Raw genomic sequence first — 18,234 nt, forward strand, 5'->3', positions numbered from 1 at the left:
ACATTGCTAGCTAGAGGCTTTCGATGGTGAATGTGGTCAATCTAATTGAGCCAGGATCCCGGGTAGGGCAGGAGGAGGACTGGGGGAGAGTGGGAGGTATGAGCTGTAATGGCGGTGGTAGAGACTTCTCTTCAGTATGGAAAGAAAGTGAAGCACAGTAAGCCTGGGTTGATGCCTAAACCGAGGCGATGCATATTCATCTTTCCCCTTTTCAACAAGAGCTTACCAAAATACCTCCCACGCATATCAACATCGGCACGTGGTGGACCGAAACATGCCGTCGATCAAACCAGTAAACTTAGTACATACATAGTAGAAGTAAATGTCAAATACTTTTCTTGAGGCTGAAGTCCCTTGTTCTAAGCCCGCAAACTGATTCCCTAATCAATCTGTGGGTCCGTGTCTGGGTTTGCTGGATTTGCCAATCAGAACGTGACATCCCCCACTGTACGCGTCCCTTGCACCAGACATACTCCGTAGGTACCTATGTACGGAGTAGATGAGATCATCACAGGCATTACATCATAGATCTCCAGGAAGCTGCTCGCACGCTTAGAGGTACCTACGGAGTATTAGTTCTAGCCTAGAGACCATTTTCTAGGTGCGGGGCAGACCGCCGAGGGACCACTTCGCACCCATCCCCATCCCCATCCACGCCATCCCTAGGCACCTGTCTGCGCCTCAAGACAACCCAAAAAGAATCTCAAATCATTTCCTTCGACCCCATTCCATTCCATCCAATCGATCATCCAATTATCCATTTGTCCACCCAGTCTCAAGGCACACGCCTCATTATTGAAATATCTCATAGGTTTATCCTTCTGAGTTACTAGTATATAGATCTAGTCAATCATCGTTCCACCACATCACTCGATGCGAATCCGTCATATCCTTCGAACACTCTACACATTCGGCGTCACGACATCAGCGCTCCGCTCCTCATCGACTCACCTGCGGGGGACACGACTTCTCCAGCAAAGTCACACTACAAACAACCACCACTCCAATTTCTACTCCAAAAGCGTCTTTAAATCCATGCCATCGATCCCATTCCTAAGTTCATTTTTCAGTACATCGACTCCCGCATCCGAGAAAATGTCTTATCCAGACCAGAGATCTAACGATGAGTGGCGTACGGTGTTGAATAAAGGTACGTAATACTCCTCACCTCAACCTAGGTAACTTGGGAGACCTCACGCTCTCTGCCCCACCTCCCTCTGTATCCCTACTAACACATCACACCAGAACAATTCCGCATCCTACGAGAAAAAGGCACTGAAGCGCCTTTCACCGGCGAGTACGATAAACACCAACCGACCGAAGGCGTATACACATGCGCCGGCTGTAACGCCCCGCTATACAAGGCGAACCACAAGTTCAAGTCCGGATGTGGATGGCCCGCCTATTTCGACAGTCTGCCTGGCGCAGTCACCAGACATACCGATAGCAGTTTCGGCATGGAGAGAACTGAGATTGTCTGTTCCAATTGCGGTGGTCATCTCGGTCATGTCTTCAAGGGAGAGGGATATCCGACCCCGACAGATGAGAGACACTGTGTCAATTCTATCAGTTTGAAGTTCCACGAGAAAGAGGATGAGGTCCAGAAGCCGGCGGGGGGTGAGGCAAAGTGACATATGATATGATATAATATATGATATCTTTTTTTGATTTGGTGGGCTGGTGATGGTCAAGATATCGTGGTTGAAGATTGAATATCAATCATGTTGCCCTTGTTTAGGTTTCGGTTCTGGAAAGGAATCCAAATGATTCTTGGGCAATTCTAGACATATCTTCAGCAACTGCAATTGTTTGTTCACAATCCGTATCAATATGCACTTCCGATAGTATCCAATCTACCCACCAGTCTGCCAAATGAGTCCAGAAGAAACACCAGGTCGCTCATGCCCATGCCCCTTATGTATCATCACTTCTTGCGAGCCCTGCCCGTGACAGTCAACTCTCCATGGCCAATCTCAACCTTCCAGCCGTCCTTAAGCAACATCCTACTAACCGCCGGCCCAATCTTCGGAGCGTGATTCTTACTATGACTGCCCACCCCAGTCACAATCCTGAACCCCTTCCTCATGGCAGCGCCACCGGCTCCTCCCAACATGTACTTCGTATCCCCCAAACCATCCCACCAGCTTTGCACTCGATCACTAGTGATACGAAGTGCATCTGCGACGCTGACGCCGTGGAGATCCAGAACCGTAGAGGATGATTGCCCGCCGACCAGGGCATCAGCCTCTGCAGCTTGCATTTCTTTCGCTTTTCTCATTTGTTCGTGTCCAACTTGAGAATAATATGCTGCTGCTCCGCCCATGAGACGATCGGATTTGCTTTTCTTAAAGGCAACGCTGGCCTGGCCAAAGTGATGCGAAGCTGCGATCCGGTGGGCGGCGGCAGCTTGTCGTTGTCCTGACCCTGTTCCTGATGCCTTTGAGGCCCATGTTGAGGTCGAGGGCGATGAAAACTTGTGCACATTGCCATCTGTTTCATCGATTTCGACTGGCGCGTACTGTGGTGCAATACTCACGGATTTCGGCTCATCATAACGATTGTTGTCTGAAGACACCATAGCCTCAATAAGCTCACGAGCTGCAGAAGGAATATTTCGGGCCATTTTGAGTAGGCCAATAAGTTGGCTTTTCGGAACTTGCTCAAACTCGTCTTCGAATTCGGCGATTTGCATGTCCATGACTGCAGCGGTTTCATCTCCGCATTGATCGGTCGTGGTGCTTTCTCTAATTGCCAGCTCTCGTATCGTCGGACCAAGCCGGGCTCCATGTTGATGATAGGCTGACCGGACCGTCTGTTGTTGCAGCGTCGTTCTTGTGCAGATGAATTTAACATCTTCGGACATGGTAGACCATACATTGTAACTGCTTGTATCCTGGTCTGTCAAGTGTGAAGATGCTGAGCTTGCCCTCGATACATCAACTGGTCTGTTCTTCCGTTTCCGTCTTCCCTTTCTCGGAGCGATATTTTCTTCGGCAAAGGCTTCGATGCCTTTTGGTACTGGTTCATCTTCTGGGTACTGATCATTTCCAGCCTGCGCCAAGAATGAAAGATTGAGCAATTCGTCGGTTGCTTTGTCCAACGACCCATCGTGACTTCTGAGAACTTCGGCTAGCTCTCGTTTCGGAATGACGGGGAACATGTTCAGTAGCCAGTCGGTCTTTGCCTCGGCGGATGCATTGCTCAGGTCGGTTCCAAACCTGTCTGAGTCTGCACCTAACAGCTCCGAAATGCCAGTCGTGATGCTTGTTACTCCATTAAAGAGACTGTCCTCGGCGCTTGAACCTGAGGCGTCAGGGTTGTTGTCATCATTTTGGTTGATGAATCGACCCCCAGTGCCGGAAGGGTCAAAGTCTGTAGAGTCTTGGTCTAAAGCACCGGATCTGAGACTTTCCAGCACGCTTTCCAACGCATTCTGATCGCGAGGGAGTTCATATTCTGAAACAATCGCATAAAAGAGCGCATCGTCCAGAGGAGGGCAATATTTAAGTCGCAGCGCCTCGTGTTGGTCTGCGTCATCTTGTCCAAGCGCAGCACTGATCCCAGCGGAGGAGTTGGAACGCACCTCTACCTCTGAATCAGTAGGGTCAGTCATGGTGAGTCCTATCTCACTCTCATCTTTGACATGGGAGGGCTAATAGTATATATAATGTTGACGAGAGGGGCTTTTTATACAATGTTGATGAAAGTATAGCCAAGCTCAGAGATCACGGGACAAAGAGAGTGGTGTGAACTTGTTCTGCTTGCTGGCTCTAGCAACATTGTGACTGGTGTGGATTTACTGGTATCTTGTTGGTGGTGTGTAAAAGTGAGACCTGTGTGAAGAAATCATTGCAGGCATCAACTGACGAGGCGGAATGAAGTGACGACAAGTGAAGAGATGAAGATGTGTCATGGCCTGGGGTACATGATGGAATTCACATCGAAATAATCCAGAGATGTGATGAATCTTGACGAACTTAACATCGGATCTACCCGTGTTTAGTCGCGATTTAGTACCTTTTCATGCTCGACTAAACTGCACAACGTAGGTCTGCCGACCACCACATACTAGACACATTACAGTATTTCACCCTTAACAAAGCCATGGATAGGACTGAAGAGTGCCATCACTTCGCAACGACTGCATTACTCATTATTGTGACATCTCAAAGAAGAGTCCATTATCTGGATTCTTGGCCAGTAACTGTACAACCAGTTTGGAAAGGTATCACCAGATACATTCCGTGCTCATTCTGGTCTAATAACACTACGTCTATGACTTATGACGTGCATCAAGACAAGATGATGGCAATCATGGAAATGCGGTTTCCTTCCAGAACCTACAAGTACTTGGTATCGGTTGCCCACGTGACCATCTGTTCTTTCACACTGCGAACACTGAGAATCAAGCGGCCGTGCAACATGCCTCGTATCTTAAAGTTTAGATTGCAGATGACAGGAGATGGCAAATATCTGCTGCAGAAAGCGAGGAAACCCATGGCGACACCAACCTGGCCCACTCTTTTAATCCCAAAACCTTACTCCACCCACTTGTCTGGGACTAATCGATGCCTGAGTAATGATAGAAGACAGTGATGATTAAAATGAGCTATGCAGCCTTTTCATTGATGAAAAGGTAAGTATATGTAGATATATGAGCCCAGTTTAAAGTACAGAGTACCCGTACCTTTCACTGCCCCAAAAGGCCTTCCGAGTTTCAACTGAAGATGACCCTCAAGTATATGATCAAAAACGCCACAGTCGTTTCAATAGACCCTGACATTGGGACTGTGGCTGATTGTGATGTCTTGATCGAAGGAGACAGCATTGTCGCCGTCGGCCCTCATCTCTCTCAACCAGATAATTGCGTTCTCATCGATGCTTCGAACGCCATTGTCTCGCCTGGGTTTGTCGACACTCACCGTCATACCTGGCAGACTCAACTACGGACAGTCTGTTCAGACCATACTCTCGCAGATTACGCGATATGGATGCGCAATGTCTATGGGGCATCTTATACTGCTCGTGATGCATATCTCGGAAACTACTGCGGAGCCCTGGAGTCTATCGACAATGGCATCACCTGTCTCATCGACCATTCGCATATCGTGAACTCCCCTGCCCACGCAGATTCTGCTGTTCAAGGGCTCAAGGATGCAAGAATTCGAGGAACCTGGTGTTACGGCGTATGGAAAAATCCGTGCTGGGAGGGTTCCTGCTTGGATCCAGAGCGAGAAGCACAAGTCCCTGACTGGAGGTTTGCAGACGCCAAACGCATCAAGGATACCTATTTCAAATCTAATCATCCCACTGACCTCTTGAGATTTGGATTCGCTCCCGCCGAGCTGGACTTTCTCACAAAGGAACAGGCAAAAGAGGAGATCATGTACGGAAGGTCGCTCGGCTCTGCGATCATCACAGGCCACATCGGCTGTGGCAAATACGATGACGGTGCTCACACAGTGCGAATTCTGAGGGATGCAGGTCTCCTTGGTGCCGACCTTCTGTTCAGCCATGCCACGACACTTGAAGATGACGAGTTAGATGCGCTACGCGACCAATGTGCCGGGCTGTCCAGTACTCCCGGCACCGAACTACAGATGGAGATGGGCCATCCGATCGCATTCAAAGCACGCGCAGCTGGATGTCGAGCAAGTCTTGGAATTGACATGGCTTGCAGCAACCCAGTCGACATGTTTCAACAGATGCAACTACTCCTCCAAAGCGAGCGTCGGTTGCAATCAACCACGTCTCAAGCAAAATTGTCGAGCCTCCAGCAAAAATGTGCAGAAGTACTCGAAATGGCCACTATTGGTGGTGCGGAAGCCGCTGGTCTCAAGGATATTATTGGAAGCATTACGCCAGGCAAAAAGGCGGATCTGATCATCACAAGATGCGACTCCCCCAGGCTGACTCCAATCATTGATCCAGTCGCAGCTCTTGTTCTGTATGCGAACAGCTCAGACATTGACACAGTCTTTGTCAACGGAGTCGTTGTGAAGCAAGGTGGCAAGTTGACTCAGGTCGATTGGCCAAAGGTCCGTAGTGAACTTCGAGGGTCACTAGAATCTATTCTCCACCGCTCCAAACAAGCTCCGCTGGAATCGATTAAGAAAGAGATGGCGATCTTCATGAAGCAGGACTTGGGGACGGCACAAGGATAGAATACAACCTTTCCATGACCATCGATAACGACATATGCGTGTGTAAGGTGTCGCGTATATCACGAGCGCGATGGCGATTCCATTCATAGAGTCACTCCCTTTGATGAGCCACAAGGACATCAAGGCTTCCTTGCCACACGAACATCTGGCTGACCGTCGTAGTAAACCCTTCGCCGCAGAGTGAAGTGGTAGTCTATAGCGAGTATTTGAAGCGCCTCACGGAATGCCTGAAGCACATCACAGCCCTTCCGGACTTTTGTAGGCTGGAAATGAATATACTGCTCCAGTCGCACATCTTTGTCTGGTCGGTATTGCCGACACAAAATCATGATCATAGGAAGGTCCGCGAGGCTAAATAAGCTAAGTATCTTAAACTAGACCTCATCGACACCCGAGTTTTGTCCTTGATTCATCGAGTTCTTCTCTTCTTGGAGCATCCCCATCTTATCTCCGTAATGGACCTCGTATCTCGACTTAAACCCAGTTCTAAGTCCGTTTCACAACGTAGATGGCAGATTTAATCTTCCAAAGTCAATGATCCCAGGTATCCTGGCCGGCCTTCTGCTACCAAAACTTGAAATAGGCAAGTGCTCTGATCCATGGAGGACGAGAATAGTACTGCCTTAACATAGCAATCTCATCCGCTTGAAGGGTTCGCCGGCCCGTTGTCAGGTCCACACTCGTGGGATGCCGAATCTTGGAACGATAAATGAATTTGTGTGCAATGGTGAAGGTGACTACAACGACAACGCCAATGTTGTATTGGAAGAAATTCTCCGCAGATGCGTCCTGAGTTCCCTGTTTTTGTCAATTGGGTCAGCCAAAATCACACAATGTGTTCCCATATGACGAGGCAGGAGCGAGGCAAATCTTACCAGTGGGTATAGTCCACTATAAATGCAGCAGATGAACAATAATAGGCTCACAGTGAGCAGCCAAATTGTGGGCCCTGGCCAGTACCAGCACCGCCAGGCAAATACCTCAGTGAAGAGCTTGTCATTTTGCTTCTTCAGAGCTGAGTGGAACCGAAGCGAAGTAATCGAGATGACGATCCATACAATGAAGAAAGCTGAGGCAGTGATGGATGATAACCAGGTGAAGATGGTCACTCCAGTCCCTATGTTATGTTCAAGTTAGTCCTCTCTTCATGTATAAAGTCGATTTCATGACTTCTTACCGCTGAGGTTGATATATGTCAAAGCGATAGAAACAGCACCCGTGATAGCCAAAGACCAGAGAGGCCGACCTCGGGAATCCACTTTTGCCGCGAGGAAAGCTGGAATTAGCCTCTGATGAGACATGGCTCTCAGGATTCTCGAGGCAATGTAGATTCCTTCAGCACCAAATCCAAACACGGAGAGCAGGATGATGACGCGAAGGAATTGGTCGATTCCATAGATTCCAGCTGCCTCCATGGCAATTGTGTGCGGTGACTGGGCAATCGCTGATCCACCGAACAATTGCGGATCGTCCGAGTCGACCAAGATACCAGCAAAGATCACCGTAAGGAGGTAGATCGTGGCAACGCGGACAGGTACTGTCTTGGCTGCCCTCGCAATGGCGAGTCGTGGGGAGGTGGTCTCACCTCCCATTATCATGACAAATACTTGATCAGCCATTGCCCAGAGAGCAAGGAGAGAAGCGCTAGAGAAGCCCTGGAGAGAAAATCAGTCAATTCCAAGTAGTCGAATCAAGACATGTACTCACTCCAAACCCGTTCTTGAACAGAGGTCCTTCACGCCAGGTTTCGCCTGTATGTCTTCTTCCCTTGGGGCCCGCTCCGAGAATAATAGCAAAGTCTATCACGAGGAACATAATAACACCAAAGAGCTTGACCACCGAAGTAACATACTCATACCAAGCGAACCATTTGATCGGGAAGCTGAAGAGTACTGCTGTAGCTAGAATGAAGAGGGTGACTGCGCAAAGTTAGTCAAACAGAGGGTCACTAAGGATTAGACTGGTAATGTGTGGTCGTACTCCATACAGCCTCCGGGACCGCATCGGTCCACTGCTGGACTATCAAGCTGAAGAACACAGCTTCAGAACCCAGAACAGCACACCATCCTTTCAGTGGGTCAGTTATGGTATCTAAAACTAACAATTATATAGACTGACCTAGCCACTCAGCAAAGCCTGCGGCAAAGGCAAGGGAAGGGTGGACGAATCGATCCGCGTAGTCAATAAAGTTCCCGGAGGTTGGAAATGCGATGGTCATCTCCCCGAGGACTTGAAATACGGCAAATACTGCTGATGCTACCATTCCATAGGCAAAGATGGCACCAAGAGGACCAGCTGTGAGTTTTTGTCAGCCTTTGGCTTGCTAAGTCAGAAAGTTTCCCTGTACCATTGCTTAGACCTTTGCCAGTAGCAATGAGAACACCGCTTCCGATGTTGGCACCGAGAGAAATCACCTATTCCAACCGCGTCAGCATTTTTCCATTTCGTTGAACGAAGGTTCTTGCGGACATGAATTTGACGAGGCGAAATAGCTCGTTGATATTCCCCATGAGCATCAGGGGGATGAGTATTTTCACGCCCAAGCGCTTCTTCGGTCTGCCCTGGCTGAACATCCACCTCGTCCGCGGGTATCTCCTTCGTTGAGTGTATTTTCTCCATGGTCAGGTTGCTTGTGGAATTCAACTGTCGCTAGAGACATGGTTGGCGGAATGGTCATCGACTTTATATTCTCTGTCGTCGTTCGAAGTTGGTCAGCCCGTCACCAAGCCAGATCTCCAGGTCGTGAAGTAGGTACCTAGACTCCAATAATTCGAGGAAGTCGATGGCGAGAGGTTGGATGTCAGGTCACATCGGGGCATTCTAGACCGCTGATCTTCGACAACTATGAATAACGTGGAAACCTGGATCCTGATATTGAAGTTCACGATATCAAAATGCAGTTGGGATACGCCCTGGGGATCACTTGGCTGAAGGGGCTTGATGCTGATAAGGCTACGGAGACTTTCTTCCAATCATCACTCTGGGGTAGATATCTGGGGGAGGCAGGCCCAAGGTGATTGGTCTATGATAGGAAATCAATGGCGAGAACCATAACTATGCGCCCCCTGACGAAAATGGGTCTTTCATTATTCACATCTTTTGAGGATGCTGCTGGGTCATGCTGCACGTTTGAGTCGGGCTCCCCGGCGAAATCGTAGCAATCTTGCCTCTTCCCTGGAAGCTTATCATCAGAGTGGGCTCAGCCTGTGGAAGTGACTTGGTCAATCAGGAGACTGATATTCCTGTGTTGTGATAGCGAGACTGTTCTGGAGCTAAAGCTATGGATCATGCCGTCGCAATTCTCAGTGAAATTGTATATGAAGGAAATCAATAGCGACAATGAGCGGGAAGACAGCGGGCACGTGCACAAGTGCAACCGCAGCCGAGTGGAACTTGATATCCGTCTTCCGAATGACTCTGCCAATTACATAAAGATCTAGTTAGCTCGAGGCGCATCCAGAAGCCAGGCTCTCTTATCGGTTCAAAGCCAGCTTTAAACCATGTCGGTTGATATGTCGTGGTCGACTGCCAATGAAACTCGAAGCAACGAAGGCCTAGATCTGTTATGTAGATATTGGCAAGGTTTTTCACCATGAACCAAAAGTACGCCAGATGTAGTTGAACTATGCATGATCGTGGTGGTGCCTGAATCCACACTGAAAGGGTGAGACATGGTTTCCGATACCCAGCCAGTCCACGAGTCTCACTTCTCAAAAGAATTCTTGGAAATCAAGGTTGATGATCTGCTGCGAGAACCACTCCGCCGTGAGAGGATTTGGCATCAAGTCGTGAAAGCGTAAGGATCATTGCTGTCGAGTTGAAAGTCTTGGTCATGGTCGAGACTGGGTCGCGAATCAAGTTCTTGCGATTGCTGATTACTTTCACCTTGCATCCTCCGTTCGAGATTTGTCTGCAGTGAGATATCTTGTCAGATCATCATGGCTGGAGGTGAATCATACCTATATCAAACTGATTTGTCATGGATACCGCTTGCTGGAACGCAATGAGGACTTGGATAGCGTCCAGCGGAGGGTACATGAGGTGTACACCGCTTGAAGATAGAGTTCGCTAGCCATAGGGAAGATGAAAGACGAACACAATCTTCCGGAGGAATCAGTCGAGGCCGCAATTGTGCTGCTATGAGGTCGATCAATGCTCCGAAGGTGACTGTGACAATTAAATAGGCAAATGAACGCTAGTGGCAGCACTCCCGGTTCTTACAATAAATTGTGTATTCAGCGGAAGATCGATAAAGTGTCAAGGTCTTCATGAGATAATTCAATCAAATCATGGGCCGTTGAAGGCAGAGGATGAATATTCTCAAGGCTACATCATCTTCCAAACGCAGAAATGCAATCATCGGTGTTCATATCGTCGTAACACGGGTTGTTCGCTGTATGCCACAGTGAAAGAGACTTGGTCCATTCATTTCCCACACAAAAAGTTCCCATCCCACCAACTCACGCCAGGCCTTGTGCATCAAGACCCTAGACTTCTCGCCAAGTGTAACCCCCTTTCTTGCCCAGGGCGTCCGGATCTGGTGTCTTCATGGCGTTCTTGTCACCGAAAGGATCATCAGGATCGTCGTCGTCGAAATCGCTTTCACTCTCGGTCTCTGGGTCTGGCTGACGAGCCTTTGTATTGGCGGGGCTGCTAGCAAGTGGTCTTGGAGGAGGCATGGCAATCTGGGTGGGAGCTTGGACAGGCCGTGGTGGCTTTGGAGGAGCAGAAATGCTGAGATTTGCCACCATTCTCTCCGCGTCTCGTGCAGCTGCCTGCTCGCTCTTGGCTTGCTGCCTGCTGAGGTGTTGTGCTTCTTCAAGTTCGCTATCCGAGTCGTCATCAATAGACTTGTCCATAATCTCAAAGGCCATGAGAGCATTGACTAGCTCTTCGTTGGCATGAATCAATCCACCAAGAAACTCCTCCGTCTCGACTAGTTGGATATATCGTAGAATCTGACGGCGGAGTTGCTTACACGTCTCGAAACGCTTCATGACCTCTGCATTGCTAGATACCCGTTCCCGCTCTCGATTGACAATCTTCAAGGCGTTGCTCAAGCCAGTAGATGCGACCGAAGAGGCGGCAATGGCCTGTAGAATCTGTGGTTTCTCCCGTTCTAGGTTGAAGACTTGACCTTTGTTCTTCTTGTCCTTCTTGACTTTCTTTGAAGTGAAGGTGGAGGACGAGCCCAAGGCCACGGGAGTGCTTTGTTTCCGGAGAGTCGTCGGACTAGATGGCTCTCCTGCCCGGGCTGAGCTGTTGGATCGTTCCCTCGAGTAATCCTGCTCTTGCTCGCGTTGTACGTCTTCTTCCGTTTCCCGAAGGACTCTGCTTTGTTCCCGTCTTTGCTGAACGGGTTTGTGTGTCTTTGGTAGTTGGTTGTAAAGTGACTTGGCACCTTCCAAGCCCGGATTGGTCTTGGAACTCGCTACCTAATGTCCACTGTTAGAGAGGTCGACCATGTCGGCTGGACCAGAGATGGCATCAAGGCTGTGCCATCAGGAGTTGCGCTCTCCACTAACCCATTGACCAAAAAGGTCCTTGCACTTGGCCCGCACGTCTTGGTCGGAAAGAGGATCAACGGCGGCAATCCGGAGACGCTCGAGGAGTGGCCCGTCGGAGAGGAGAGCTCTCTGAACCCGAGATCCTCCATTCTGCAACAGACCGTCGAGAATGGCAAGAGCTCGGAGTTGGCGATGAGCATTTCCGTACTTCAACTTCTTTCTCAAGGCCCGAGCCACCTCTTGCGAGCCAGTGGCTTGGAGCTTCACCACCTCGAGCAGCTCCGGAATGCCGGCCAGATCATCCTCTTCGTACGTTTCGGACGTGAGTTGCTCGACGTGAACAGAGATGGCGGAAAAGGGCTTCTTCTGTTGGTGGTATTGATAACGAGTTAACAACTGATACTTCCTGCGCGACCGATAACAACAAGCAAAATGTAGCAATTCAATCAATAAGCGTTTAACACCTCGTACTTCCGGAGGCGGACGGCGTCGGGGAATGACTTCGGGTGGTTTGTAGTTTGGATATGCATCAAATGTGCGTTTGATCTTTCGGCCGCATTCATCGCAGCCTTGGAGGGAGCCTGGAGCCTCTGCTGCGTCGAGGAGACCTTCGAGTTCGCCGATGTCTGCTTTTTCATTGTCGTCTGGCTGAATGACACCGACCAGACCAGCGTCAGGCGTACACGTCGCTGTGTGGACGAGGAAAACCGAAAGGCCAGTCATGGTGTTGATAGTCTAGACTGAGGTGGAGGTGGAGGGGTTGGGCTTGGGGTTTGGGTTGATATTGAGGTTGTGATAGAGCGGTTCACGACATGGCAGATGTGAAGTGGAAGGAGCATGGACTGGAATGAGAGAAGATGACTTACCGAAGAGGCGAACATGACTATTCGAAATCCTATGTAGTCAGGGAGACGGGGGAGCCGGTGGTAGGGCTGTCTGTCGACTGGGAGGACTCAAGTTGTGCACGGAAGGAGGGCAAGTTGGCTGCGGAGCGGAAGCTGCAGGTGACTTTGCAACGCAGGACCCACGGACCAGGACGCTTCGTTTGCATCTCCACTCTACCGCCTCCTTCAGCGCGGTGGAGGGGCCGAGGGGCCGCCTCGGGCCAGTTGTTGGCACCTGGCGGGGCCTGAGCGCCCCAAGCACGCCCAAGGTCCAGGCACTACCTCCCCCCCCCATCCAAAGTTGCCAGGCTGCCAGAGCCCCAACGCCAAGAAGCTCGCTGGGTTTGGTTATGACTTTTTGTTGTTACAACATCCCTGTTTTATTCGTCTACAAAGCAAATTGCTGCTTGCACAGTTGATTAAAGTTACTCGCGTTTAAGAGGCTTCGCTTCATAAAGCAATATTCGACAAACGCCTCTCGTGTTGTTGATTATTCGACCTCACCCAACCATGGGTCTCACGCACCAGTATCATTAGATCTGATCTGACACGTTCTTTATCCTTGAAACTGAGAGTAGATGAGGCATGCCCAAGCTCAACGACTCAGCAAACGGGAGCCCATATTTGATGTAACGTGGTACACGAACCTCATCCACAGACAGCCATCACTTAATAATGGGGCTTCATCCGTCAGGATCGTTGGCACATTCCAAGCCTCTCAGCATCCATCGGTCAGATGGCTTGAGATGGCGTGGCGAAGGTTTGAACAACGCCTACATTCTGGAGTATTCGTGTTCAAGTGATCCAGGCGTTGGTTGCGGGTGCCACAGAGTGAGCCGGCATATCTCGTGAGAAAAAAGACCAACAAGCCAGTCCATAAGCGGACTGGTAAACAACGTTCCTGCATAACATGAGCTGCTTGGGCCCCAGGAACTCTCCATTCATCATCTGTCTTACTAAGTAGCCCCCGCATATCGGTTTGTTGGCATTTTTAAACGTTGACATTCTGCGTCGTCCCGCTTACGAAGCAAATAACACGGAACAAATGTCAAATATGCAGCAGTCTTGCTACAAAATCCGTTCATGGTCTTGCATACGCATCGATTCACTTTGCCACTTTGAGCTGACCCCGTTTGCAAAGCCTTTCTGGTGATGGAGACGCATACAACATCACCCGGCTCGGAAAGAAGATAAGGAAACATGAGGAGGGATCACGGTGAGGCCACCACGCGTTTAGCCCATGTCAGATTCCTTCGGCAGTGGTTGGTGCAGTAAGAATAAGTTGAATAACTTCATCAAGGTGGTCAGCAATGACTCCACAAATAGCTTCACGATGTGGCCAAAGGCCCAGGTGTGATCCTTGCCGTACTGGAACCTGCCAACAGACGGATGGCGTTTGTTGTCGTCATTGTTGATCGTGCAGATCTGTTGTTGTCAATGCACACATTCGACAGGCTAGTACATGTGTACGTGCTTAACTTTGGATGAAATTTTGTCACCGTTGGTATTTACAATGTTTCGCCATTGACAACATCGAGCCTACCAGTACTCCGTATGCACGCCGACTTAACTAACCCGAAGTGCAGGCACTTGAAGTGCAAGGCTTACTTGATATACCCGAACGTGGATGTTAATGCGGGGGGTGGCGGGTGCCTAAAAGACAGCGGAACCGTTATCGAAAGGAACTATCTATTCGTAGAGAGTCAAGGGCTCTTTTAGCTCTGTACCTCCACTTTCAGAGATGGAAATCTAGCAACGGAGTTCTATCCTAGACCTCAATACTCTCTCTCAATTGACAACCATTCAGTCTTTGAGATCAACTAAGCTGCAATTCTTGTTTTTACTTGACTAGTGTCAACCATATGTTCAAACCCACACTTTGTAACGGCTAGAGTATCCTCAAACACACAAGGCCACAAACAGGCCAATGGCAATCCATTCATGACCTTAGGTATGGGCCGTTGGAACAGAACCTTGGATTGATGTTGGCATCGGTGGCGAACAACATCCACAAAGACAATATGAGGTTATTGGAAGGATTGAATTGAATCTGCTTGATGGCGCCAAGCCCACGTGTCCATCAAACTTGGCAAGTCTCTATGTACTGAAAGTACCTGCAAGTTCGTCCCGCATCGCTCCTTCCCCCATATCCATGATCCTCGAGCTGGACAGCAAAAGTAAGGAATAAAGATATTCCGACAAATATCACAATTTTCTACGCTTCGTTCCATGAGAACTCTATCGACACTGCGCAATCCAGCACCTTTGACAACCATCTGCGCTGTTCTCATCTCAATTATCGCCCTCATTCTGGCACTCCCAAGCCAAGTCACAGCCCCAGCGTTTGGTCGCCTGAACGCAAGTTTCATTCGTTTATCCCCCGCTCGGATCAGACCGAATTTGGGCATCAGATATCTAATTAGCACTACTCCATTCCAAGGCCGACGGGCCATGGCGTACGAAAGCGAGCTCCGAGTTGCCCAGTTGGCGGTAGCACGAGCGGCCATCTTGACAAAGTCCGTTTTCCATGAGAAGGCCAAAGGGACAGTCTCCAAAGATGACAAGTCCCCAGTGACTATCGGCGATTTTGGCGCCCAAGCACTCATCATTGCCGCCATCAAACACAACTTTCCCCAGGACGAAGTCGTCGGCGAAGAGGATGCCGACACTCTCCGCGCGGATAAGAATTTGTCATCGAGCATCTGGAACCTGGTGCAAGCTGTTAAACTTTCCGATCCCGAGTCAGATGCTCTTTTGGGCGGCCCCATCAAGTCCGAGGCGGAAATGCTCGATGCCCTCGATAAGGGAAACAGCGCAGGAGGCTCCAAGGGCCGCATTTGGGCTCTCGATCCCATCGATGGCACAAAAGGATTCCTCAGAGGTGGTCAATATGCTGTTTGCTTGGCGTTGATGGTTGACGGTGACGTCAAAGTTGGCGTTCTAGGCTGTCCCAATCTTCCCGTCGATGATACAGAAGCGTTGACAGAAGATATCGGCTCGGCCGCAACTGATGCCGAAGGCAAAGGGGTCTTGTTCTCTGCCATTCAAGGCCAGGGCGCCACATCTCAACCTCTTACCACTGGAGCTGTGACCCCAGGTAAAGCTATTCACGTAAGCAAGATTGACAATGTAAGCCAGGCTGTGTTGTGTGAGTCTGTCGAACCAGGTCACTCCTCCAAAGGCGACAATGCCGCCATAGCCCAGAAGCTCGGCATTACCGGGAAGCCGGTGCAGATGGACAGTCAAGCCAAGTATGGAAGCGTGGCTAGGGGTGCTGGCGACCTCTATCTGCGCCTGCCCGTTCGCAAGGACTACATCGAAAAAATCTGGGATCATGCCGCGGGCGACTTGATCGTGAGAGAAGCCGGTGGCCAGGTCACGGATATCAAGGGAAACAGACTGGATTTCAGCAAGGGCAGGACGCTTACAGACAACAAGGGTGTCATCGCAAGTCCTGCCAATGTCCATAGTCAAGTCTTGAAAGCGGTACAGGAAGTTTTGGCTGCAAAGTTATAGAGTACATAGAAGCTGATGCTACAAAGATAACGACAAGAGTCGTCTTTTGCTCTTCTGCTCCGCTGCCGCAAAAAGGACCGAAAATATATCTTCAGTCCCTGCCGAAGCCATTGTCTACTCACTTCTCTATTTGTTCTTTCCCTTCAATCTGATAGTCTCGTCATTGACGAAAATACCCTTGCCTTTGTATGGCTCAGGCTTCCTCCATCGGCGAATCTCCGCAGCGAATTGCGTCACAACCTGCTTGTCACATCCCTCAAGCAATATTCTGGTTGGTTGTGGTGTGCTCGCCTTGACTCCCATGGGGACACCCATCTCCACGGGATGGGCGAATCCAAGTTTCAGGTTGACGAACTTTTGACCCGGGTACTCGGGCTTTTTGGTGGTTGCGCTGTCTTCCACAGTAGCACGATAACCGACGCCGACGAGACGTAGAATACAAGTGTGACCTTCCGACACCCCGGAAATGGTGTTTTGTATCAGAGCTCGCATGGTGCCTAGTCAAATTGGTTAGCTCACTGAAAGGCCAACATTATATGCGCAAAAGGCAGCCTCACCCCACATAGACCTCTGATGAGTTTCGTCAGACTCGAGAACGCTCACGTTGAGTTTCTTGCCATCTGAATCTTGCGACGTCGACAGATATTGTGGTATGGGTAGTGTCAATTGGCCTGTTCATCTTGCGTGTTAGCCAAGCGATCTTGCCAATGTACGCCCATCATCAAAATCTCACCCAAAGGCCCTGTAACTTCCAAGATGCTGACCGGTGCGTCAGGGTTCCTGCTTCTTGCAGTTGCTTTCGGTACATCGCAGAAGCGTAGCGACACATCAGGAGGGATCGCGATAGCTGTTTTCCCAATTCGGGAACGGTGGGCGGCTGTGGCAGAGAAACATCGTGACTGTGAGATCGAGGGCGCAAGGAACGAATGGATTTCGTGCGTTCGACTGGCTTCGAGGACCAGCCTTCGAAGAGAGGGTTGGAGACCAGTGCAGGTCATTGTATCCAAGGTGGAGGTCGAACGAGCGATTCCTTTCGCGAATTCCAAAGATACGACACGCGTATTCCGTCGACCGTCTCGATACAGGCGAATGATCCTACTCGGTGAAAGCCTTGTCCAGAGCGAAAGGTTCTGGGTTCGACCTGTCGTCCTTCATGTACTACTAGACAAAAGCGCAGGCATGAAGATTGAGAAAGTAGCTTCCGCCCTCGTGGAGAAAATTATTGTCACGTGAGAATACTATCCGAAGTTTTACCGCAATCTCACCAATACCTCATATCAAACCCTATCCTAGTGTCATTGTACACAACATCAATCGACACACTTATAACGATGGCAGAGGTTACAAGCAGCTGATACTAATGATCCCTGGGACACAATTGTCAGAATCTGACCACATGACATGGAATCATCAGAAGCACCTCACCAAGCATATTGCTCGCCATCGCCATCGGGAACAAATATGACTGTGATTCACGTTCTTGGAGACTATCAGCTTGTGGCTTCACAAAGACAGGTTAGAACTCACGCTGTAGCTACTACACAAGATGCATGCCATGAACTGTTGGTCATGAGGCGCATGGCCTCACATTCCCTTTAGTTACGACTGCCAATAGAGAGGTAACGTTTCCCCTTGGATTTTAAAGCCACGATCGCTCTTTCCCAGATCAATCATCTCGCCTACCTTTTGCCATTTCTGAGATCAACTGCGTTTGATTTTCTTTCCCTCTTCATGGTCGCTTTCATGTCCTCTCAGCCTCAAGTTGACACTTCCACCACGCACTTGAGCTGGTTCCGATGCACAAGCTAGAGACGAGCATCTTGTCTGGTCTGGTTTGCACTCACTGCTCCATTCACCTAGCTACCAACTTCCCGTTTGGAATCTTCAACAACATTTCCTGACTCAATCTTCCACCAACACCATTAGGCGGCCTGATCTATCGCTGTCGTTTGCCTGTTCTCTCTTTGCTTTGTCCTTTGTTTCACATCCTTTCGCACATCTCTGAGCACTTTCAACATGACGCAATTCTTATCACCTCGCAATCACCTGGCCATTTTCAATCTCATTCTCCTCCTCCTTCTGCACACGCCCTTTTGCGATGCGACATTCCTGAAAGGTTTGTTGACAGTCTTCTCCTCTTCAAAAAGAAGATACGCTGACGAG

At 49.6% G+C, this 18,234-nt stretch overlaps 7 protein-coding genes across 7 annotated transcripts; 3 read left to right on the forward strand and 4 right to left on the reverse strand.

Annotated features, from left to right (window-relative positions):
- Nucleotides 1-835: 835 nt before the first annotated feature.
- PV10_06486 (methionine-R-sulfoxide reductase) lies at nt 836-1,876 on the forward strand. The gene is made up of 2 exons (XM_016371287.1): nt 836-1,150; nt 1,246-1,876. The coding sequence occupies exons 1-2, from the start codon at nt 874-876 to the stop codon at nt 1,629-1,631; spliced, it is 663 nt and encodes a 220-aa protein (XP_016223580.1). The 5' UTR covers nt 836-873; the 3' UTR covers nt 1,632-1,876.
- Nucleotides 1,776-3,613, reverse strand: PV10_06487 (uncharacterized protein; the record flags this gene model as incomplete). Its single annotated transcript, XM_016371288.1, has 1 exon — nt 1,776-3,613. The coding sequence occupies one exon, from the start codon at nt 3,611-3,613 to the stop codon at nt 1,925-1,927; it is 1,689 nt and encodes a 562-aa protein (XP_016223581.1). The 3' UTR covers nt 1,776-1,924.
- A 1,114-nt stretch (nt 3,614-4,727) lies between these two features.
- Nucleotides 4,728-6,164, forward strand: PV10_06488 (uncharacterized protein; the record flags this gene model as incomplete). The annotated part of the gene is made up of 1 exon (XM_016371289.1): nt 4,728-6,164. One exon carries the CDS (start codon nt 4,728-4,730, stop codon nt 6,162-6,164), a length of 1,437 nt encoding a protein of 478 aa, XP_016223582.1.
- A 539-nt stretch (nt 6,165-6,703) lies between these two features.
- On the reverse strand, nt 6,704-8,783 carry PV10_06489 (uncharacterized protein; the record flags this gene model as incomplete). Its single annotated transcript, XM_016371290.1, has 8 exons — nt 6,704-6,962; nt 7,040-7,281; nt 7,342-7,819; nt 7,872-8,083; nt 8,145-8,231; nt 8,283-8,459; nt 8,512-8,578; nt 8,634-8,783. 8 exons carry the CDS (start codon nt 8,781-8,783, stop codon nt 6,729-6,731), a joined length of 1,647 nt encoding a protein of 548 aa, XP_016223583.1. The 3' UTR covers nt 6,704-6,728.
- A 1,551-nt stretch (nt 8,784-10,334) lies between these two features.
- On the reverse strand, nt 10,335-12,615 carry PV10_06490 (uncharacterized protein). Its single transcript, XM_016371291.1, has 3 exons — nt 12,538-12,615; nt 11,690-12,037; nt 10,335-11,599 (listed from the first exon to the last, which is right to left on the reverse strand). The coding sequence occupies exons 1-3, from the start codon at nt 12,550-12,552 to the stop codon at nt 10,652-10,654; spliced, it is 1,311 nt and encodes a 436-aa protein (XP_016223584.1). The 5' UTR covers nt 12,553-12,615; the 3' UTR covers nt 10,335-10,651.
- Nucleotides 12,616-14,699: 2,084 nt separating this feature from the next.
- On the forward strand, nt 14,700-16,108 carry PV10_06491 (3'(2'),5'-bisphosphate nucleotidase). The gene has a single exon (XM_016371292.1). The coding sequence runs from the start codon at nt 14,785-14,787 to the stop codon at nt 16,069-16,071; it is 1,287 nt and encodes a 428-aa protein (XP_016223585.1). The 5' UTR covers nt 14,700-14,784; the 3' UTR covers nt 16,072-16,108.
- Nucleotides 16,042-17,238, reverse strand: PV10_06492 (uncharacterized protein). The gene is made up of 3 exons (XM_016371293.1): nt 16,805-17,238; nt 16,629-16,742; nt 16,042-16,568 (listed from the first exon to the last, which is right to left on the reverse strand). Exons 1-3 carry the CDS (start codon nt 17,067-17,069, stop codon nt 16,198-16,200), a joined length of 750 nt encoding a protein of 249 aa, XP_016223586.1. The 5' UTR covers nt 17,070-17,238; the 3' UTR covers nt 16,042-16,197.
- Between the last annotated feature and the right edge of the window lie 996 nt (nt 17,239-18,234).

This window comes from Exophiala mesophila, assembly GCF_000836275.1.
Source record: "Exophiala mesophila strain CBS 40295 unplaced genomic scaffold supercont1.4, whole genome shotgun sequence".
In the NCBI taxonomy this organism is placed as follows: domain Eukaryota; kingdom Fungi; phylum Ascomycota; class Eurotiomycetes; order Chaetothyriales; family Herpotrichiellaceae; genus Exophiala; species Exophiala mesophila.